This window comes from Juglans regia, chromosome 6 (assembly GCF_001411555.2).
Source record: "Juglans regia cultivar Chandler chromosome 6, Walnut 2.0, whole genome shotgun sequence".
Taxonomy (NCBI): Eukaryota; Viridiplantae; Streptophyta; class Magnoliopsida; order Fagales; family Juglandaceae; genus Juglans; species Juglans regia.
Window position 1 is genome coordinate 23,119,830 of NC_049906.1, and position 24,620 is coordinate 23,144,449.

Here is a 24,620-nt window from a genome sequence, read left to right on the forward strand (position 1 = left end):
TAAATACTTTAAATAAAATCTCATTTTATTGAAAAGTTTGAAAATATTCTATATAATAATTTATATTTTATTATATTATAATTACGAATAATTCATAAGCTTTAGCCGTCTCTAATGTAGTGAATGAGATTGTGAATAGCGATTGAGAGAATTTTTCTATATATAATAGGATAAAAAAAAGTAGACAACAAACATGGAATCAGAAGACAGAGGTGCACACCAGCACGATATATAGCCTCCAAATCCAACATAAAGGCGCCTCCCTTTCTAGCTCTCTCTCTATATCTTTTATTTATCTTTTGTTGTTAGGTCCCCCCTCCCCCCTTCACAATTCCTTTCCCAAAATTTACAAACCACTGAATATAACACGTTCCCAACTGCAAAAACCAAACCAAATTGCTGCTCCCAAGCCTCAATTCCCGTTATTATTGTTTATCTTCTTCTGTAGCTAATTCTAGCTGCTGCTGCTGCTGTTCCTCCATAAATTCAGAGCTTATGATGAAGTGGAGAACGATTTCTCTCCTCTTCATGATCTTCTTGCTTTCCATTTGTCTTAGTTTTCATGGTTTGGTTTTGGCTCACGACTTTCCCTATGAGGAACCCGACATGATGAGATTGGAGTTAATACATCGGCACAGTCCTCAATTCATTGGGACAGTGCATGGGGGGCCATGGCCTTTTAAAACTCGGCTGGAACGCATTAAAGAGCTCGTCGAGCGTGACATCGTGCGGCACCGCGTCACCATCTCCCACAAACGCGGCGGCCAAGGCCGGTTGAGCACGAGGAGAAAGGACCAGGAAACCTCTGCCGAAATGCCAATGCGCTCGGGTGCGGATTATGGGACGGGTCAGTACTTTGTGCACGTCAAAGTTGGGAAGCCGGCGCGGTCATTTCTTCTGATTGCGGATGCTGGGAGCGAGTTGACATGGGTGAACTGTAGATATGGTTGTGGGCCGAAGAACTGCAACACCCATAAAGGAAGACTAAGAGACCACCGGCGGGTCTATCTCACGGATCGCTCTTCTTCCTTTGAGACTATCCCATGCTCATCCAAGATGTGTAAGATTGAGCTCATGAATCTCTTCTCCCTCGCGCGCTGCCCCACCCCATCCACCCCCTGCGCCTATGATTACAGGTTTGTAACTTCGTTTTTCTTGTTCTTTTCCATTTGGGCAAGATCACATTCACATTATGGGCGATAAAAACTGTCCAGTTTAGCATTTCTAATGGTTAATCACAAATGTTTGATCAAACAATATGGTACGGAAGTAAATATTGTAAGATCTAATGCTGCAACAATGGCTTAATTATGGGAAACAGTTGATAGTATCGAGTGATTCGGGTTCCAATGGAGAAGGAAAAAAAATCAACCAATGGAATACTTTTTTGAGGTCGAGTTCAGTCTTAAAAGCAAGCCTAAAAATAGCTGGAACGTGTCTTTATTGAAGTGAGTTGAGTCTGGTTGGGTTTATTTAATAGACTACTGATACTAGTTATTGTGGGTTGGGAATTCATTATAAGCATCTCAACATCTTCGACCCTTGTTCACGGGTTGTTCTGTTATAATTAAATCAATGGACTGCAGCCACAAAAATAGTTAGCACACCCAATTCTCACAATCACATACACTGGTGAAGCAGGGCAATTTGACCTGCTGTTAAAAGCAAGCACTTGACCTCTTACCTAAATCCAAGACAAGATTTAAATGGCAGTTATTGTCAGTAGGTAAGCTTCACGCGACCCACATTTTTGTACCCTTCTTCTGCATATGTCAGTTGCTGCAATGTCAATGCCAGTCGTTAATAATAAGCTGCATTTCATATAGTTCAAGGCTTTTTTTTTTTTTTTTTGCATCCCCTCAATTTACCAGCACTATTTTAATTTGTTTACCGACCTTGTGTATCCTGATTCTGATTAGTTACCTTGACGGATCGGCTGCATTGGGGTTCTTCGCCAACGACACCATAACAGTTGGCCTAACAAATGGTAGGAAGATGATGCTAGAGAATGTGCTAATTGGTTGTACCGAGTCTACTCGGGGTGAGGGGTTCAAGGGAGCTGATGGTGTATTAGGGTTGGGCTACGGCAAGCACAGCTTTGCGACAAAAGCAGCTGGAAAATTTGGTGACAAGTTTTCATATTGCCTAGTTGATCACTTAAGCCCCAAGAACATCTCAAATCAGCTCATTTTTGGTACCAATAGAAATAAGGATTCATTGTCAAGGAATATCCAACATACCAAGCTCCTTCTCGATGCCATACCGCCATTCTATGCTGTAAACATATTGGGCATCTCCATTGGTGGGGTGATGTTGAGAATACCAACAGAAGTTTGGGATGCAAGTCTTGGTGGTGGAACAATTCTTGATTCAGGCTCAAGCCTAACACTTCTAGCAGAGCCAGCTTACAATCCCGTCATGACTGCATTGCAAATGTCTGTATCAACATATGAAAGATTGGACATAAAACCATTTGAGTATTGCTTCAAATCGACAGGATTCAATGAGTCATTGGTGCCAAGATTAGTATTTCATTTCACAGACGGAGCTCGATTTGAGCCGCCGGTTAAGAGCTATATCATTGATGTTGCTCCTCGGTCGAAGTGTCTCGGATTTGTGTCAGTAATTTGGCCTTCCACCTCTATAATTGGCAATATTATGCAGCAAAACAATTTGTGGGAATTTGATTTGGTGCAAGGTACAGTGGGTTTTGCGCCCTCTAGCTGCACCTAGTCCTCTTTAAGTCGACTTTCTTTTTTATTTTCTGTTCACATACTTGTCTATTTTTCTGTTTCTTAAATTCTTTGCAATTCTTCTTGTAATTTCTTGAGCTTCAGCAAGTATAATCACTTGGTTCATTGTTGGGATGTTTTTCTTCTAAATGAATGTGTTTTAAAGGAACAAGCGCAACCCCTGTGCGTGTATAAAGAGCATTGCATAAAGAACAAAACTCTATTCCTTGTGATTGATGTCTAAAGATTATTCTCCAAACAACATTATTCATTAGAATTTGGCATCTGCTTACATGTCTGTATGAGTAATGCTACATACAGTCTACGCAAGTGTCTCTTTTCATGTAAATCTCGTATTTTATTCATTTTTTTTAAAGTGATTGTACGGCGCATTCACACTCACGACTGTAACTATCATTTCTCTTTCTTCTGTATTCACTTAATCCAAGTAACTTCGGCGCAACCACGATTAAAAGCATATTTTCTCCCCCCTAAAAGAAATTCATTTTCTTGAAAACAATGCATGTGAAACTTCCGAACTATCAATTTAGACAAGACATGAAACATATGCGCCTTCCCACTACTTGCATGTGACATGGGTTGAATTGATAGAGTCAAAGTTGTGGATGTAATACCCAAATGTCCTAGTGTGCTTGGAGAAAGTGAAAACATAAAAACACATGCATGCCATGTTAAATGCAGTAGAGCTGGCATTGGATGGCATCTAGTTTTTTTCTCCTTTTTTTTTTTTTTTTTGTTTTATTTCATATGATAAAAAAGTTTGTAAAGAATCACTAATAACAATCATATTCATTCCATAATAACTATATGTATCACTATTCATATATATGACATCCACGCAGATATTATCCCTTAACCAGATGTCAATTTAATTTAAAAATAATTTTTTTCATCAGCTACTATTCATTACTTCACATCTCATATCTTGAAAAAAAAACTGTTACATATAAAGTGAAAAATATGAAGATAAATAGTAGTTGATATATAGTAAAATTCTTAATTTGAACATCCAAACCTCAACTAAGGACTCAAAATAAATATATCCACTAAAAGAAATAAAAAGAAGGTAGTGAAATAGGTTGACAAATATAAGGGGTAACTATATGATAATGATTTATCATATACATTGAATTTTGCACAACATGAATGCTTACTAGAAGAACATGGCGTAGAATGAACAATGATCACAACTACGCAACACAATTAATGCTACTCACGCGAATCAACGTGAGTGACACCATTTCTGACGTGCACGCCTAAAACACACACAAAAATAAAATAAAAGAAAACCAATAATGCAGGGGGGCAGAGATGCTTGTTTGCTGCTGATCTATTAATTTCTTCACTCAAAACAAACAACATTTGATTTGGCTCTTCGTGCACATTTTGATTTGGGGTAGGGAAAGCTTTAGAACTGAATCCAATGACATTTCAATAATAATATTTGATGAATGTTGCTTAAGATTACCTAATTTCAATCAGATATATCTTAAAGTGGGACCCCACAATCAATCCATTTTGTCAGTTTATCATCATCATCCTAAAACATTTGACTATACTTTGTGCTAAGCAGCTCAATGATTATTATTTGGGTGGGGCCGGTGGTATTTGATTGCAACTTGTAGAACGTGGCATCCATCATCCATGAAAGTTTATTATAAAGTAAATCTTATCATTTTCAATCATTATGATATATTTTAAATAATTATTATTAAATTGATTAATAAAAGCAATGGTTAAAAATGATTCATAACTATAAGTGTGACTAAAGATAATAAAATATAAGATAAAAAGTAGCATTATTAAAAAATATATAATTAATTAATAAAATCAAATAAGGTTAAAAGACTCATTAGATGCTTAGAAGATATCAACCGAACGAAGATTTATTCAGGTTGTTGGTGAAATGTAGATATAAAGTTTTGTTATTGCGTCGTTCAAATGTCCCTCTTGATATTCAAAAATACATATTCAAATCAAAATGGCGTCCAAAATTAAATGACCAAGTAGCATTATTATTATTTTAAAAAAAAATCATGTGGTATCATATTAAGAGGATTATATAAGTTGTAAGTTTCATATGGAGAAGTAGCATTATCCATAAATGTATAGTATGGATCTTACCGTATTAAATATTTAATATATACTTTAAACACAAATAGATTAGACAAAAATAAATACATAAATTGATATGATTTGATGTGATACGTCAGATTCTAAAATTATTAGTTATTGTATTTATCTTTGTATTTGTAATTTTGTATTCCGCAAATTGGAGCTAGCAAGATTGAGGGAATCTTTTATCCTCATCAATCATGTGGTTTTACATGAAACAAGGCATTTCGCCCGCTACCTAAGCTACCAACTATGGGCTTTGATATTTAGATGCATCTCCTTTTGTATGTACAAGTCTATCTATCTATTTAAATAAATAAATAAATAAATAGATAAAAAGTATAAAATCTCATTTGAGACAAGAAAGTCGTGGATCCCATGTGCAGCAGCACTATGGCTAATTCTTTTAGGGATGAGATTACATGACTCAGGCTCTCTGGGTTGTCTTCTTCTGTGCCTGGACTTTGGCCTAGTCATGGTCATGGACTGACTCCTGCGTTTGGAGGGGAGCAGGTATATATACATACAAAGCTCAAATTGTCAACTCCAGGATCCGATCAATAACCACTGTGATTTTAAATGGTTCAATGAAGTTTTTTTTTTTTTTTTTTGCTTAAGTTTTTATACAGGAAAATGCGAGAATGCAGCACGAGAAAAGTTACCGATTGATATTTTATTTTATTTTCCTATAATTATTTTTACTTAATTATTAAGAAAGTGTTTTTAAATGAGTTTGTAATTTAAATATTTAAAGAAATTTTAAAAAATGCTTAAAAAAATACAAAATAAAAAAATATATTTTGTACTTATCGGTAAGAATCCTAAGGACGACTCTCGGTGGCTCCAACATGATCCTTTTAGCTGGACCTTTTGGGTACTGAGACTATATCAGGTATTCTCAGAATATCTTATTTGATTATACAGATGAGATGAGATGAAATAAAAATTAAAAGTTGAATAAAATATTATTTTTATTTTAAAATTTAAAAAATTTATTATATTTTATATAAAAATTTAAAAAATTATATCGATTATATTAGATAAGATATGTTAACCAAATAAAAGTCCACTGGCTCAAGAAATTTATATTCTATTTAAAACAGAATTTACAAAAAAAATTATTTAAACAAAAATGATTTGTCGTTTTGTTTATAATTAAATCAGGTATCATATTCATTTGATCCATTAGAAACGATGACTAGTACATACGAGTTAGACTCGTTGGATTCACGATAAAATAGTAAATAATAGTAATTAATAATAAAAATTAATGAAAACTATATACAAAATAATTATAAAATAATAAATAATAAATAATAATGGAGTGATTTAAAAAACTCATTATACTTCTTAAAAATGGGCCCAAATATAATTTATTTTACAATTTGTATAGTGTAGTTTTCATGATGAAAGGAGGATGATACCCAAATATTACAGATTATAAGGCTAGGGCCCAATGGCTTTTACCCAAATAAATCTTCCTAGCGTTCATCCTCTTGGGCTGTGAACTTCTGCTTTATTTCAATGGGACAGCTTTTGGTTTAGGGTGGCTCTACTGCCGCTCCCAGCTTCCGGAGTTACCCTTAGTGCAATTGTATTTTTTTTAATTTTTTTTATATGTATTTTTTTAATATTTTATTTTTATTTAAAAAAAATACAACATCATTAAAAAATATTTACTTAATTATTAATTAAAAATAATAATAAAAATAAAAAAATGCAACGAGAGCTCTCAGCTGGAGCCTGGAGTTGAGAGCAATGAGAGTAGCTTTACTCTTTAGTTTATTTGCAAACCATAAGTTCTGTTTGTTTTAGTTTTTTTCTTTCTCCAGTCATTGTTTTTTATATATAATATTTTAAGAGTAGTGGTATATGTATTTACAGTTTTACTTACACTTTTATTTATAAGACTCATTTTGTTAGTTTTCTTTTGAAATTTAAAATTCAAATTTCATGATTTTTAACATATCAATAATTGACATGTGGAGAAAAAAGTTTTTATAAATTTTTCTTAAGTACGTATAGCATTTTCCATATTTTAAATGATTTTCTAGTAAAATCGAGTTTGAGCATAGCAAATGATTTTCAGTAATATTATTTCTGTGTACATCGGGGGATATGAGCTGCTTTTAATTACGAGCATTTTTTTCCCCTAAGCAACGGATGTGTGCTATTATGTATTCAAGTTGCAAGAAATTCTTCCAACAAATATGCAGCTTCCTCGCTCTAAGTAGTAAATAACGTTTTGCTCGGTCTGTGGGTTCAATGATCGCAATATTATAAAATTTTATTTTAAAAAATTAAATAAATAGAGTTTGAATGCCCCATCAATATTTTTTCATGAAAAAATATTCATAATATTTAGGCTTTGATTTAAAAAAAAAAAAAAAAGAACCAAGTGCAACCCGAAACCCGGGTTCTGGATTTTTAAAAGCTGGTTTCAATCCGGGTTTCGGCCCGGTTTTGAAACCCGGGTTTCAGTCTAAGTATACCCGAGTTCTTGGGCTGGAACCCGGATGTACAGTCCAAATGAGAGCAATTCAATCAACAGAGGAGGCTAGTTCTGTAACACCCTATCTCTCTAGATTAATGAAACGATGTGAATTGAAGACGAAAATGATTTTTGTGAGACTGGAGACTTTCTTCTTCTCTCAAAATTTTTCTTATATTGTTTTTCTTTTTAATAAGAAAGCCATGTCAGCGTCGGTGCATGGTTTGGTGTGCCATACCGCTTGTATCTAGCAAGACTCGAAATGAAATTTCATATATCGTAACTTTTTCTAGGATCTGGGTTAAAAATAAAAAAACAATTATACTACAGGTACCTAGCATTGGGTACCTATTGCGGAATCGGCTAACATGGTTAATGCCACATCAGCCGATATTATTTAAATAAATTAATTAAAATTAAAAAAAAAAATAATTTCTTAAAAAAAAATCCCATCCCAGCCAGCACTCAAATCGATATCAGAAGTAAATCAAATCCATCTCAGATAAAAGCTATTGGGGTTTACGAAAGGAAGGAATCAAAGGTCTTTGTTCTTTCATTTTTACAGATTCGGCTTCTTATAGGATTGGTTGCCTTCTTTCATTTTTGCAATACTATTTGGGTAAGAAAAAGTCTACTTTCTTATACCTAGGTGATGAAAGCCCCAGATCTACACACTTTAGACTTCATTCCAACAATATTTCTACCATCAGACTTTGCCTTGTTCTTTCATTCTTTCAACACTTTCGTATACCCAGGTGATGAAAGCCCCAAATCATGATGATCAAATTGTTGCCCACAATTACACTTCCAATCTCTTTCCATATTTTCTTCATGTTTCTTCTTCATTCGTCTTCTTTTTTTTTTTTCTTTTTTTTTTCTATTCTTGTTTGAATATTCTTTGCTTTTCGTACTCTGTCTGGTTTTCAATTCATATCCATGGTAGCCATCATGAGTAGATCCTTGATTCCTACCAATTGTTGGTTGAAGAAACACTACCAATGGGGCATGGCTTCGTCAAAAAATAGCGAAGTCGAAGAAGATGAGGACCAATACCCATGAAGAACTTGTCTTCATGTTTCGTCTTCGTGGTCTTCTGTGGGGAAGCTTGCTCCCGAAGTCGAAGTGCTGCATTCCGTGAGAAGAAAATGTGAAGAAGATGCAAAGAAGAAGATGAGAGGTAGCTGAATTTAAATGAAATGCACCATTTTATTTTTACACGTGGTTAGACGTGTACGCGAGGTACCCCTCCCGAATGCAAATAGCTTTTTTGAAAAAAGAATCAGGTCGAATAGAAAAAATTGAATTTTTCTTAATTAGGTTCGGGTCATAAAATCAATTAACTGGATTCAGTTTGGAAACATTTAATCGGAACTACAAATAACCTCTCAAAACTCTAACTGAAGTATGAGAAAAACACAAATTTTCTCTTTTCGTACGTACGATGCCTCACACCTCCCTCTCTTTCTTTTCTACCTTTTCTTCTTTGTCTCACAAACACACACGACACGTCACATTTTAAAACACAAATATATTGTATAGAATTACCAAAGTGCCACTCAGAGGGCTCACATGGGCTTCCCTCAAATGGAGGGATCAACCCAACAAATCTCCCATTCCTAACTATGTGAGGGGCTCCACCAAGCTTGTTCTTCTTTTACATACTTTAAGCTTTTGCATAGGCAGTGGTTTTGTCATCATATTTGACCAGTTTTCATCAGTATGGATTTTTTCAATTTGTAATAACTTCATCTCAAATGCATCAAAAATCCAGTGATACCTTATATCAATATGATTGGATCTTGAATGAAAAATTTAGTTCTTAATGACATGGATAGTACTCTGACTATCATTGTAGAAAATAAATATACTTCTCTTGTTTATGATCTATTATTTTAAGAACTTCTTCATTCATAACTCCTTTCTAGCTTTAGCGTTGGAAAAAATCGCAACCTATGTGGTAGACAAAACAACACATTTCTACAATTTGGATTGCCATGATACAGTTCTCCCTAAATAAGTAATCAAGTACCCTGAAGTAGACTTATTAAAATCAATATCACCAGCCATATATGCATTTGTAAACCTATCAAACATATACTTAATATTTCCAAAGCACAAACACACCCTAAAAGTATCTTTAAGATACTTGAGAATCCATTTCACAGCTGCCCAATGTATTTTGCTAGAATTAGAGAGGAATTGACTAGCAACTCCAATAGAATGAGCGATATCAGGTCTTGTGCACACTATGACATACATTAAGCTACCCACAGTTGATGCATAAGGCACATTTTGTATCTCTTCATTTTCTTTCTCACTTGTAGGACTCTACTTTGAATTTAGCTTCAAATGTCATGTAAGTGGAAAGCTTTTTTGCCTTGCCCATGTTGTAAATGTCTAGTACCTTTTTAATATAACTCTCTTGAGATAGCCACAACTTGACATTCTTTTTGTCACAAGAGATTTTCATACCAAGGCTCTGTTTTGCGAGTCCCAAATCTTTCATAGCTAAAGATTTAGGGGATGTTTGTAAATAATTCTCATCATATTCTTCATCTTATCTCATCTCATCTTTTTCTGAAACATCACTCAAACACAAACACTTTCAAACTAATCATTACAACTTTTTCAACTAATCATTACATGTAACACCCTGTATTTTAGTATATTTTTATTGAAGGATTATTTTTATTAATTTAAAAATTTATTCTCTTGTTTTAAAGTTGTTGGATTTTTAGTTGGTTTATTTTTATGATTTTTAATTTTATGAAAATTATTTTGAAGTGCTTTCTTAATATTAATTATTGTTATGCATTTAAATTATTTTTCATATTAAATTAATTTATTGTTGGATTTAATTATTTTACTTTCATTTAATCACTACGTTTGAATTATTTTATTTAACGTGTTGTTTTGAAATCTTTCTCGTTAGATCATTTTTGTGACCTAAGATGTGAAGATTGGGCCTCATTTCTTTCCCTCACTTTTTCTTTTTCCTCTTTTTCTTTTCTTCTTCTTTTCTTTTCTCCTCTCTCTCTCTCTCTTCTCTCCTGTGCGCACAGCACCCCCTCCCCTGTTCGTTTGGTTGCTCACCACCCACTGTCGCCGTGCGGCCCCGTGATCGACACCGCCCCTCTCCTTCCCTTCCTCACCGGCCGGCGACCACCCCCCTTCAATCCCAGTCCCTTTCGCATTGCCGTGAGTCCCCACGCATGGCTTGAAGCCGCGGCATTCCTTGCGCCGCCGTCACGCCACCTCCGGCCACCATTTTCTCACCACATCATCATCGACCTCTTAGCAACCTAATGCACCCATTCTTAGCTCCAATTTGTCACCAGTGAAGTACATCCAACTCCATTTTCGTTTTGAGATTTTTGGTCTTCAACCGCCCTCTACGCCGCCACCCACAGCCAACCACCACCACCATTAGTTTCATCGACATCCCTACGTCCTTCCCTAGCAATCTCGAGTCTTCGTTTGTTCCTGTTCAAAAGTGAGTTTTTGAGACCCACGGCCACAGTGCATTTGGTACTATTCTGTCGCTCTGTTGCCACTTCTTGCAGCTCCGTGATCCTTTGAAAATTATAAAATAGCACTGTAAGTATTTTTCTAAAGAACTTTCGTGATTTAAATGTATTTTTGTACTAACTCATTTTATTGTGAACTGGTTGGTTATGTCGGACTGAGTCCGAGGAGTAAGGGGGTCAAATGGATTGGAGGATGGAGTTGTTTGTGTGTTTTGGACTATGTTGTGAATTGTTGGATGTTGGATATTGAGACGTTTCATGTCCATTGCATATTTGCATGCATGATCATATTTGTAAATGAAACTAGGTTTTCATGTAATTGCATTCATGTTTATGTGTTTATTGAAAACTGGGTTTTCATGTGATATGGTTTTCGAGTGCGTGTGTATCACGACCTCATGCTGAGATGGGGCATTATCTCGATGGAGCTCCTCTGGTGACTCGGGAGCGGAATATATTGAGTGACATCCCCTGGGTTGTCGTTGGGCGACAACAGGATCGGACGAGATGGTAACGATCTCGTGCCGACTCTGTGGCCCCTCTACTGGCGAGAGCTAGAGGATGCTTGACCACATACGCGCTGGGCGCAGAACTGAACGTCTCTCTTTACGAAGTCACACACACGGTCGTTACCCATGATGTGGCGAAGGGAGCCAAGGTGTGCGGATGGTCCCTAGGGGAGATCATGGTGCATACGGTTAAAATGAATAATGGGCTATTTTCTGGAAAAATAGCGTGTGTTGGATAAAATGATTTTGTGTGGGTCATTTTCTGAAAAAATGACGGATTATTATTTTTAGGCCAAATGAGATTTTGGCGTGCATTGGTAAATGTTCATTTTCGGAGAAAATGTTGTTTTGAGAATAATGCATACTTCATCATATGCATGCATGTTGGTTACATTAATGTATTTTTATTCTCGTGAGTTGTTTAGATTATACTTGCCTACTGTACCATTTATGGTAACGCAGATTTCGATACAGATGATGCTGAGGACGAGCCTGAGGATTCGGCCCCGCCAGAGGAGTGATATGGGATCACTCGTTATCGTATTTGGACTTGTATTATATTTTATTTTGGGATACTGTATAACTCTCTTTAAACATTTTACCTATGTAAATTTGTATTAAAAATTCTGGTACTTAGTTAACTTACTTAAATTATCTGATGCGTTGTTCATTGTACGCTATTTGCATGTACACACACTTGACACTATCGTTAGGATGCGTGACCGTTTGTCATCATCCGGGTGTCTCAATTCCTGTGTTTCCGTAAATGGGGGTCGGGGACGCCACATTACAGCTTTCCCAAACTTTCAAACAAAAAATAATTCAAATTTTTCAAATTTAAAAAAATTATATTAAAAATTATATTCTAACAATATTTTAACTTCATAATATTTTTTATTCAATTTTTTTTATCTCCTTTCCCAAAATTCAAAAAATACTTAACTCAAACTATCTCATTACTATTCACAAATCATATTACTATTATTCACAAAATTCTCATCTTCTCATTCCCCAAACATCCCCTTATTCAATTATCTTCTCAATTTGTCAATTTTTCCAGAATCACGACCAACTATCAACATATCATCCACATATAGCAAGAAAATAATAAGTTTACCATTGAAAAATTTTCAACAAATACACCATGATCAGAAGTAGTTCTATCATACCCATGCTAAACCATAAAGAAATCAAATTTTTTGTACCACTGTCTAAGTGCCTGCTTGAGTCCATGTAAACTCTTCTTCTGTCGACACACAAGATGCTCTTTACTCTTTGTTGTGAACCCCTATGGTTGCTCCATATATTTTTCCTCCTTCAAGTCACTATAGAGGAAAGCAATCGTCACATTATGTTGTTCAATCTCTAAATTCATACTAGCAACCAAATCTAAGACAACTCTAATAGAAGACATTTTTAACATGGATGAATAAATTTATTCCAAATCAATGCCTTTCTTCTGACTAGACTCCTTCGCAACCAATCATGCCTTGTAACTTAGTTTTGAGCTATTTGGCTCAATCTTCAGTCTGAAAACTTATTTATTTCTCAATGCTCTTTTATCCTTTGGTAGTTCTACCAACTTATAGGTATGGTTCTCATATAGGTATTACATATCTCTTGCTTGGCTCTCAACCACTCTTTTTTTTTATCATGCAGGATAGCCTCTTGATAACATTATGACTCTCCCCCATCTGAAAGCAAAACACACTCCATAGCAGAAAACCAGGTGGAAGGTTGATGCTCTTTAGCATATCTTCTTAATTGATTTTTTTATAGCTGGTTATAAAAGAGGTTCCTCGACTTTTTGTTCTAGTCTTATATCATTAATTTCAGGTTCACCAATTTCAATAGTATCAACATATTATTCCAATACATCTCTCTCATGTTCATCATGCATCATCAAGTTCTTCACTGAAAGACTCAGGCTTTTTTACTCTAATTCACAGTTTTAATGATTTGATCTTCAAAGAAAACATCTTTGATCCTTTGAATTTTCTTCTTAACTGGATCCCACAATCTGTAACCAAATTCTTCTTGTGCATAACCCTAGAAGTTGCACTACTTGGATTTGCTATCAACTTTGAACCTCTTCTCTTTAGCAACATGAACAAAAGTCATGTAGCCAAATAACCTCCAATACTCGAGAAATATATTTTCCTGTCCAAGCCCTTTCATGAATGCCAACATCCAAAGGAACTGAAGGAGAAAGGTTGACCAAGTCAACTACTATCCTCGTTGCCTTATCTGAAAAGAAATTAGGAGAAAAGGTTAACCAAATCAATTGTTGTCCTCATTGTCTCACCTAAAAATGAATTAGGCAATTTTGCATGAAAGAGCATACACTTGATTCTTTCACAAATTGTTCTATTTATTTTCTCTGCTACACCATTATATTGTGGTGTCTTGGAAACTGTTTCTCAAGCCTAATGCCATGACTTATGCCATAACACTCCAATGGAAAACCCAAGTCACATGGTCTATACAAAGAGACTAGTCAATAATACAATTGGAGCTCCATTGGAATATTATAAAGAGCAAGAATTTCTCCTTCCCAAGCAATGAGAGATCTCATACACCACCTACCCTTATCATTTATCATAATGGGCTATCACAAGCTCATCTATATTCCCTGCTTTCTCGTCAAGCTAGTCCATTGTAGGTGGCATGTATCAAGTCCCACATTTTTTGTTGGGATAGGTTCTTATACAATTTGTAATACCGCAATGGAAAGCCCAAGCCATGTGACCCATATTCCAAGAACACTAGTTAATGATATAATTGGTGCCCCATCAGAACATTATAAGAGAGCCAGAACTTCTCATTTTTAAGCAATGTGGGGCCTCATACATCACATACTCTTATCACTTATCAGAATGAGGTATCACACCTGTAATACTTTTCAAATGGTCATTTGTATTCACCACCATTATCTGCCCGAACCTCAAAGAAACAAGCATGAGACCTGCCTTGATATTTGCTACAGTTATCTAAGGTTGAGATTGTTTTCTTCAAAAACAATATGTGAGATTGCTATAAAAACTTTATAGACCCACTGCAGCCTTGGCTTTTTTGGATTTCAAGCCATGCAATCCTTTTTATAAAGCTGGAAAGATCTAGTAATAGGGCTATACGAATTTAACTTACAATTTGTTTCAAAAAAAGGGTTACAAGAACCCTAATAGCTATGAATTATTGGGAAAAATCCTGATCACTTATCGAGTATTGTTATGCTGAAAATATCTGCAAGTGCACATAATTGTAACAAGTAGTAAAATGTTTAAAAAAAAAAAAACAGTTATCGGACCCACATGGAATAATTATGCTATTCAGTATTGAAATTTACTAAATTAATTACTATTTGGAAAACCGAAATTTGAAGAATAGATTATCTAAATTAAACTGAAGAAAATAACATTAAAATTAAGATTTTAAAGATAATAAGAATAGATCTAAAGCATTTGATTTCACCTAGCAAATCCCACACAATTTATTCTTCCTTGTTATAGAATTCCAATTATCCCAAGTTGATGATAAAAATCCCTTAACTATTCAATATTTTCTCTCAAACAATACCAAAAATATCTCCAACTAATAACTTCATATCTCTACGTGAATTTAACTAATTGCAGACTCATTAAATTCTTTGAATTTTTCTTGAAAATCACACTAATCGCAGTAAAATATCTCTACTTTCACTCAACTAATGTGCTTAATCCTAGAGCTTTAATCACAAATCACATCTCGGTCTCATTGTGATTTGATAGATTGAACAATAATTAGCTAGAAAATTGTGAACATTAAGAATAAGGAATAAACACTCAATTATGGAAATATTGAAAATAAAATAACTTAGAATATAAATTGTGTGTTCAATGCTAGACTACATCAAAACTCTAGAAAATAAAATTAGTTCATAATGAAATTAAAAATAAAAACAATAAAACTAGTGTTTTTCGTTGGAGTCGGTTGATTAAGCATGCAACTCTCGCCTCTGCCATCCAGATCTGCCTCCTCGAAAGAAACTTAAAAATTAATCTCTGGAATATTTTTGGACTCTAAACCTCAGGCTCTCCCCCCTCCTCCTATTCATCCCACAAGATGTGATTAAATAGATGTCAAAACTTAAATCTAGAAACAAGATAAATGCGGCTACAATCTAGCCTAAAGATCTGGAAAATAATTTCTAAAAATAAATATTAACATAAAAGAAATTAACCCAAGAATAACATAATTATCTAAAATTGAAGATTCAGTAATAAGTAGCTTGATTTATAGAGTTTGGGAGGATCTGGTAGTAAGCAGACTGATTACGGAACTCAAAAGGGTCCCACCGGGTAGATACCGTGTACGTTGAATATAACTGGTTTACTCATCTACCGAGAGGAAAGACTCTCGACTAGGATGATAGAACCCTCTCGCCAACCTACCGAGCAGTAAAGCTGCTCGCCTTTACTAGTTGTTACTTACGATGTCTTTTAGGTTGGTCTTTTAAATTGGTCGGTTAGACTGGTCACCCAATCTAACAGCCCGGAACCTTGTCAACAAGTCTTCTCGCCCATAAGGTAATATATCGCTTATCGTCTAACTCTTGTCACCAATCCTGGTCACCATCGAGTCTCCTGGTTTAAATCTCATCGACTCTCTTTAGATCTCGCTGCCTCTAGTTGGTTCGGATCCGTAGTCTCTTATTTTGTACTAAATCTTCTCATTCTTTCAAATCCAAGAAAATAATAAAAAATATATAGAAATAAAATAAAATCAATACTATTGAAGGAGAACTGACACTTTTCATAAATAAAAGAGTAATAAAAATCACATGAAAATCACACATATCAAGTATTATAGTTTATTTACATCATTAAGTAGAGACCCACCCTCATGTGTCTCCACAGTTGTGGGTTCTAGGTGGAGACATCACTTGGAGATCCTCTCTAAACTTTTATTTATTTAATTTATTTATTTGTTAAAGAAACATATTTTTTGTTTATTCTATTTTACCATATTTGAGAATCACAATCAATAGTTAACAATTTGGATAGACTCAGGTGCCGTTTAAATAGTGAGTTGAGATGAGATGAGTTGAGACGAAAGTTAAATAAAATATTATTATAATATTATTTATTATTATTTTAAGATTTGAAAAAGTTGAATTGTTTATTATATTTTGTGTGAGAATTTAGAAAAGTTATAATGATGAGATGAAATGAAACACTTTCACTATCCAAATGGAGCCTCATTGTATACTAGTTGTATTCCTACCATTTTTGTTTCCGAATGGATAGTGTGAGTGATGAGTCATAACCATTTATGATGCATTATCAATGGCAAAATGAGTTTTTCTACATATAAGTCGGTTAGTTAACACACCATTTATAATGAGATTCATTATAATTTTTAAAAAAATCAAAGCACCAATATTTTATAGTATAGTTGATGTAAAAAGCTTCCACATTAGCAATATGTTGAGTATGTAAGAAATAAAGCTTATAAATATTTTTTTTTTCAAAATAAAAACTCCGAAATTAATAAATCATGTATCACAAATAAATGTCAATTCCTCCATAGTTGTTGCTTACACCCTAAAATATAGAAAAATCAAAAGGATTATAACAATATATGATATTTCTTGATTCCCATCCCTATGTCTACAACATAGTGTTTAAAATTGGTATGTAATACTTTTTCTTTATTTTAAGTTTTGTCATTCCCAACAATATTTATTCCGTGGAACATTTTAAGTGGCATTCGTTGAATTGATTGATAGAGTCAACCATTTAAAATGGTTTGCATAAATATCTGTGATTGAATATGATAAAATTTAAGGTAAGAATAATGTTAAAAAAAAGGATAAGAATGATATTTCTAGTTTACATGATAATTATGTGACGTCTCCAACCTCTGCTTGGGATGGAACAGAGAGTTGAGCGTCGGAACATGTAACATAAGGTTACATACCCCCGTACATGACAATTAGTATGCAATGCATCCTATAAATGTAACTAGCAGAGTGCAATATTCGTAGCGGATTAAGGGTGAAAATATAACTTATGACAGAATAACTAAAAATATCTCAATGCATTAATGACCATTATATGTTTAAAGCCAAATAGTAGCATAAGCTAAACATAGAAGTCTCCCAAGTTAAATCAATCACTTCATGCATTCTAGAGGATGAATGACTAAGGCTATAAACATAAGGATCAAGTCCAATATCTTCTCGAGGTCTGGCTCCCCCTCAATCAGTAGAGTCTAACGCTTCATCTACCCACTGTCATCTTCGAATCCTGACACAACTTCTATCATTCCGAGTAGAATGATAGTGGATCCATAAAGAGTGAGATTTACTTGAAATTTCAGCAATTTAAACAACCAACATGCATAAAGATAAATTATGCATGAAGAATGATAAATATGACACGCATAACATGCAAAAAAAAATGTGTGTCTACCATCCAAATTCCTTAAAATTTTCAAAAAAACAGAGACAAATATTTTCGTACAGAGAACATTTTTACTTCAACCTTAAAAAACATAATTTCATCATAACATTTCATCATTAGCAGTTCATAATTAATCGTAACATGTGGTATCTTCACAGTTTCCCATGTGCATTGTGAGTACTTACCGGTGACCATGGTACAACTCACGTTGAAACTACGTTATTTCCAGACTCGTTCTCAATGCATTGGTAATATAATATAATATCATAACATGTACGCCCACCATCCTTATATGTCATAACATTTGACTTTGCTCCGACTTTTTTTAAAAAGAACTCATTCGAAACTCACTGACTATTATTCGTCAACCCAGGGATTACCACTCCATTCTTAAACATATCAGAGTTGACAAAGGAGTTCTACTAGGATAATTTTTCATCCTCGCCTTTGGGGTTGTTAAAAAAATTATTTTCATGCTATGCTTAAAAAATGTATTTCATAACGTGTGCATATGTAGCAAGTTTTTATGTGAAAATGTCATTTATAAATGCAATATGCAAAAGTGATGAAAATATCGCATGTCATGTAAGTATGCACTTAATATATCATATAACATGATATTTTATGCTCAAAATGATAATTATGTGACATTTATTAATAAATCATAAATAATTTATCAAGGTGTAAGTTAGAGGCCAACTTACAAACTTCCTAAGTTTTAAAAATTGTAGCGACTGAAATCAAATTCATACTAATTTAGGTAGGGGTGCTACCCGCATGGTGCAGGGCGGGAGCATCCCCTCCTTGCCCCCAGCCTCGCACCATGCGGGGGTTGCAGGTTTCAACTCCGCACCACGCCCCGATAGCGGGGGGTTCAACCCCACCCTGCCCCCCGCTCAATCTAGTGATTTACTGGATCTATAATTTTTTTTGGGTCTAAATTTTTTTAGACCCAAATTATAATATAATATAATTATAAATTTTCTTCAAAAAAATATAAACTCATTAGAGTTTTATTTTAGATTGCCTTGACCTCTTAGGCTAACCTTTATATAGGAGGCCAAAGCAATACAATAGTCATTATTAAGCAATGTGAGACTTAACAGCAAATCCCACATTGCTTAAGAATGACTATTGCATCGCCTTGGCCTCCTATATAAATGTTGGCCTAGAAAGCTAATGCAATCCATTAACTTGAATTCAAGTTTTTAACAAATTGTATATATTTATATACAATATATATTTATATAAATATAAAAAATAATTTTTTTATTATTTTTGGGAAGGAGTAGGGTGCAGGGCGAGGACCCGCTGGAGTCAACTCACCCCCGCTATGGGTCCTTCATGAGGGGCAGGCCCCTGCTGCCCACCCCTAAATTTAGGATTTATACCACTATGGATGAGGTTCATACACAAAGGCTTAAAAATGGGTATTTAAAAAAAATATCCCTAAACTTTCAAAAATTACCATTAAGGCCCTAATTTTTTACTATCTGTAAATGAACCTCAAATTCAACCAAATTTCATGGACCTCATATTTCTGATATTATAAAAGCATCTATATTTTTAGAATTTTAAAATTCAAAGTGGAACTAGCTTAAACAATCTCAACCCGTGGCATGCACTCTAGTTGATGCCTAAGTGTGATTTTAACTATTGATCCATATGAATGTATGCACAAGCAATTTTATTTAATCACAAACAATCACTATAGTCCTTAATGATATGATAAAGGCCAATTCTTTAGTGATAAAATTCATCCCAACACTTAATCATGGCTAAAAATCTTAATTTCCATTAATTCTCCATCAATTAAGTTTGATGTTTCTAGTGTAAATTATAAATGTATGCTTTCAAAACTCACCCAAAACATGCAATTTCAATCTTATCCCAATCATAAGATTTCTATATGCTTAATCATCAAGCCTCGGAGGAACAAATCAAACTTCATGCCTAATCACAAACTTACTTAAAACTCATGCATGTTTTGATGATCAAAACAAGATAGAATTAAAACCTATCATGACATGCTTTTAATAAAAAATAAAACATTCCATAATCATTCTAAGACATTAATAAATCATATCAAAATATGCTAAGACATGCCATAGCTAAATTTTCCACTTAAAACAACTTAAACACTTAATTCATCCTTAATGAATCCGGTTTTGAATCAAGCATGATAATCTTTTCTAAATTCATCCAAAATCACTCCAACACTTAAAAATTAAAGCTTGACATGTAAACTAAGATCTAGGGTAAGAATACTTACAAATTTTGTAGCCCACTCAAGCTCCTAGCACAAGAACTTCAAAGAACACTCAACCTCACTAACCTTTCGGTTTTTTTCAAAACTAAGGGGGGAGATGGCTTTATATGCTCAAGGGGGTGTTGGAGATGAGGTGTGGAGGAAATAAGGGGGTGAATGGGCCTTTTATAGGTGGTCAAGAGGGTGGAGACGTTGGCCTAAGTCCATGGGGATTGGATGAGATGGGTGGTGGTGTAAGGGGTTGAATTTTCAGATTGCATTCAATCACCTTGTATCACTTGTGCAGAATGAAATAGTAGCCTAAATCACCATGATTTCATCACTACAAGTGCTACATTGAACCTAAGGGTGCTGGTCAAGTCGTGGTGTAGAAGAAATAGTTGAAAAACTAACAGAAACCAACTATGGGGTTGATGGGTTCAAAGTGGTTTTCTTTGGACAGATTTGTTCATTATCTTGACTCATCTTCTTGACTCATCATCATGGCTGATTTGTGTAGGTGTAAGGTCACTTCTTGAAGGCTTTTTTCAGGTGGTAGAAAGTGGAGGGTTGGATGCCAAGTGATCATGAAGGTGTAGCTCAAAGAAAATGATGCAAGGGAGGGTGGTTGTTGAAATGGAGTGGTGCATAAAAGCCATTCGGTTTGGTGCCTTCTTTGGGTGGAAAAATCTGGTCAAAAGCTCATGATGACCATGAGGGCCTCTTGGAATTGGGTGGTGCTGGAAGTGGCGTGGGGTGGTGGCTCAGCCATGGGTAGAAGGGCTGTTGAACCTCAACCAATTCGATTGTCATTCAACTAGTCTTTTGAGTGAAATTGGTTTTGGTTTTTAGTTTAGTTTTTGAAACCAAATTTCATCCAAGGCTTAGTCTGGGTTTAAAGGAGTTATGTGAGGTATTTTAGGACCATAGTGCCCTAGAGTACAAGGCAAAAAAAATTTGGGCTTAAGGGCAAAACAATCTTTTGCACACAAAGGGCACACATGTGTATCGATTGGTGTAGTTTGGAGTTTGATATGTCATTTCTTTTAATGACATGTGTGGAGGTTTATCTAGGGTCCTAATATGATCTAAGAATGATATAATTGAATAATAAAACAAGGAAAATTTCAGATAAAAAAGGCTAAAAAAATTAAGAAATAAAATTAAGCTCTAAAACATGGTTTAAAGATCACTAATCATAGGTATGCTGATTAATGGTCTTAACCAAATTTCAAAACTTAATTTGAATACTTAGGGTATGACATGGGTTTGAAGAAACCCATGATATGGTGTATTGAGCTTTCAAATTGAAGAGTGAAGCAAAACAAGACTTTTGGCATTGTGGGCTTAAAAAGGTCATGAGTGTGAGGTAATGGTCCAAGGACTTTTGAGTTTGAGTGAATGAGGGTCTTGTTTCTAGATTTTGAAGGATTAAAAACGATCTCAAGATCTATAAAGATTGGGCTTGAAATGTTTACCTTGACCTAATTGGACTATGGGTCAAATATATACCATGATTGGCCCAGAAGGCCTTATGCTTACTAAGTTGGGCCTAATATATTGGGTCTAAATAGTTAGGTCTATAGTCTTATGTTCAATAAGTGAGGTCTAAATTCTTATGTCTTTTAAGTTGGGCCTAAGACATTCACTCTTACTAAGTTAGGTCTAATGACCTTATGTCATTTTCATTGAGCTTATTTTCTAGTATCTCCAAAAAAGGGTTAAAACTTAATATCTCCTAAATTGGGCCTAAGGCTTCTTAACATCTTAACCTTAGCCAATCACATCTTTAGTGCATTAGGGCTTGAAAGTCTTATTATCTCTCCTAAGTCTTTATACTCAAAAAAAGCTTGGGCTTGTAGTAAACCACTCTTTGGGCCTACTCCAATTTCATCAAATATTTAACTTAAATTGCTTCGTACATTAACGTGGCAACCATTCGCTATGCCATGTGTCATTCCCTTATGGGTCTCTTTGCTTCTTATCCTCAAATTAAAAAAAAAAAACATTAAAAATTCGCCAAAATAATATTACTAAACCAATCAAGCTCAAAAAATTTTCTTTTCCTCTAGATTAATATTGTACTAGAATCTTCTAATAATTCTACTAAACTCAAAGTATATGGCTTTTTTGCCAACTCAAGTATCTAAAATTGTTCTTATTCTAAAATAGCTCAATTCTTAATTATCTAGGATTAAGATTATTAAGGTCAAAACCTAAGGAGCTTTTTAGGCAAGATGTTACAAATTAGTACACGAAATTAAGCAAAGCTAGAAAGTGGAAGGCATTTCAAACTAGGGCTGTACAGGAACCGTCGGAACCGACCGTGAACCGATCAGACCGACCGCCGGAGCACGGAACCGGCCGGAACCGACAAAGAACCGGTCGGCAGTCGAGAGAAATGGAAGGAAAACCGATATCGGCGGTTCGGCGTCGGTTTGAACCCCTGGAAAACCGCTGAACCGGCCGATCCGGTCTATTTATATATTTTTTTTAATATATGTATATAAAACGGCGCCGTTTCACTTATTATAAGTGAAATGGCGCCGTTTTAAAGCTTGAAAGTTAAAAAAAAATTAAAATAGAACGGCACCGTTTGGCTTAAAAGCCAAACGGCGCCGTTTTAAGATGAATTAATGACCCCCCAGGCCCCTCTTCTTCTTCCCCGTGTCATCTTCTTTCTCTCTACCCTCTGCAACTCTCTTCTTCTTCCATGGCAGCGACGGCGAGACAGTTCTTCACTCTTCCTCAGTTCCTCCTCCTTCACAGAAGACGCTGACGGTGGACCGAAGACCGCCCCGACGCACGTCGAGACCGATATGATCGGTTTTTTATCCCCAAACCATCGGTTTCGACCGGTTCAACCGACCCATAGCAGACGTCGGTGGTGTCTCGGTTTTGCACCAAAACCGACACCGAACCCATCGGTGTACAACCCTATTTCAAACTCACTTATTTAACAGAAATGATAGTTGCAGTCATGAATGTGTAAGTACCGTATAATCACTTTAAAAAAAAAAAATAAATATAAAATTCACATAAAAAAATAATATTTTAATACTAAATTTAACTCTTTTAATATGACTATACATCACTTACGTACTTTATGACTATAAGTAATATTACTCTCAATTTAAATCCCAAATTCAGATTTAGATTATCTTGACAAAAACGCAAGCCCTGATGTCGATAAAATCGTGTGCAAAATTAATAATAGAAAGGTTTGGAGACGTACACCATCATCCAAACTCACTAAGTGGTTGAGTGACAATAGAGCATTACACGTAGACACAAATGTCAAATGTCAACGTGGCGGTCTATATATTAAAAAAAAAATTTAATTAAAAATAAATAAATATATTGTCTTTAATTGGGCATGCATGACTACTAATTTGGATGGACTGATGGCTGGAAATACTTGGCTCCTAAGCAAATCTTGACAGTATCTCTCCCCTTTCTAGTTGCTTCTAATTCTCTCCCTCAACTTCTTGGATTCATTGAAAAGTCCAAATCTAATGCCCATTTTTTCAAAAATAATAAATAATTAATTAAAATTAATAAAGCAAATAAAAAAGCTAAATGTAAAATACAATGTGTTCTTGAAAATCGGAATAATGTAAATTAAATGCAGAGTATGGGCTTCCATAAAATCATATTAAATTCCACGTTCCTTATGAATCACTAATTAATTTTCAAACAGATCTAATTTGTTTTTACAAAATATCTTATCTCATCTCATTTAATTAATATAAATTTTTTAAATTTTTATATAATATTAAAAAAAAAAATATTTTAAAAATATTTTATTTAATTTTTAATTTTTATCTCAACTCAATTCTTCTCATTTACAAAAATAATTGTCGTGTCTTCCATTTTACTGTCTATCTTTCTATCATTCCAAATCTTTAAACTCCTCAATTTTAAGCATCCTTTTTATATCATAGGTTGGGTAAGTTTGCACTTTTTTTTAAAAATAATATAGTTTATTATTAAAAAATATATTTTTTTTTTTATGTGAATCTTAAATTTGTTATTGTTTTTAAATGAGTGCACAAGTCTTCTTAAGACTTTACAAATCATTTTCTTTTACATTTTACATTTTAAAAAAGTCACACATAATATTTTAAAATTATCAAAACTAATACGCAACATTTTTGTTCAACTCCAATAAATATATAGGTGAAAAGCAAAATCTTAAAAAGAATAAATAATATAATTTCCAAAGAGAAATAGCTATATTTTGCTATCTTCAATATAATTTAACATTGCTTTAATTTTGATATTTACGAGTAGGGCTGTATAGAAATCAACAGGGCCGATCGTTGCTGATGCAGACCTGTTATTAGAGTCCGAAACCGATTGAAACAGTTAAAAAATTGGTCGGCCGATGGTATAAAATTAGGAGACGTTTAGATTCGCAAGTCATTTCAACTCATCTCACTACTATTTATTACTATTCAGCAACTTTAACTCACAAACTTCACTACTATTCACAACTCATCTCATTACTATTCACAATCCATCTCAACTCATT

General features: G+C 34.4%; 1 protein-coding gene across 1 annotated transcript; it reads left to right on the forward strand.

Moving 5' to 3' along the window:
- The first annotated feature begins 206 nt into the window (after positions 1-206).
- LOC108979356 (aspartic proteinase NANA, chloroplast) lies at positions 207-2,858 on the forward strand. The gene is made up of 2 exons (XM_018950025.2): positions 207-1,136; positions 1,920-2,858. Exons 1-2 carry the CDS (start codon positions 496-498, stop codon positions 2,731-2,733), a joined length of 1,455 nt encoding a protein of 484 aa, XP_018805570.1. The 5' UTR covers positions 207-495; the 3' UTR covers positions 2,734-2,858.
- The last annotated feature ends 21,762 nt before the right edge of the window (positions 2,859-24,620 follow it).

Bases quoted from the DNA above. Each gene is read 5' to 3' on its own strand.
- LOC108979356 (XM_018950025.2), top strand. From the start codon at position 496: ATGATGAAGTGGAGAACGATTTCTCTCCTCTTCATGATCTTCTTGCTT. The intron at 1,137-1,919 runs GTTTGTAACTTC...GATTCTGATTAG, and splicing joins CCCTGCGCCTATGATTACAG to TTACCTTGACGGATCGGCTG.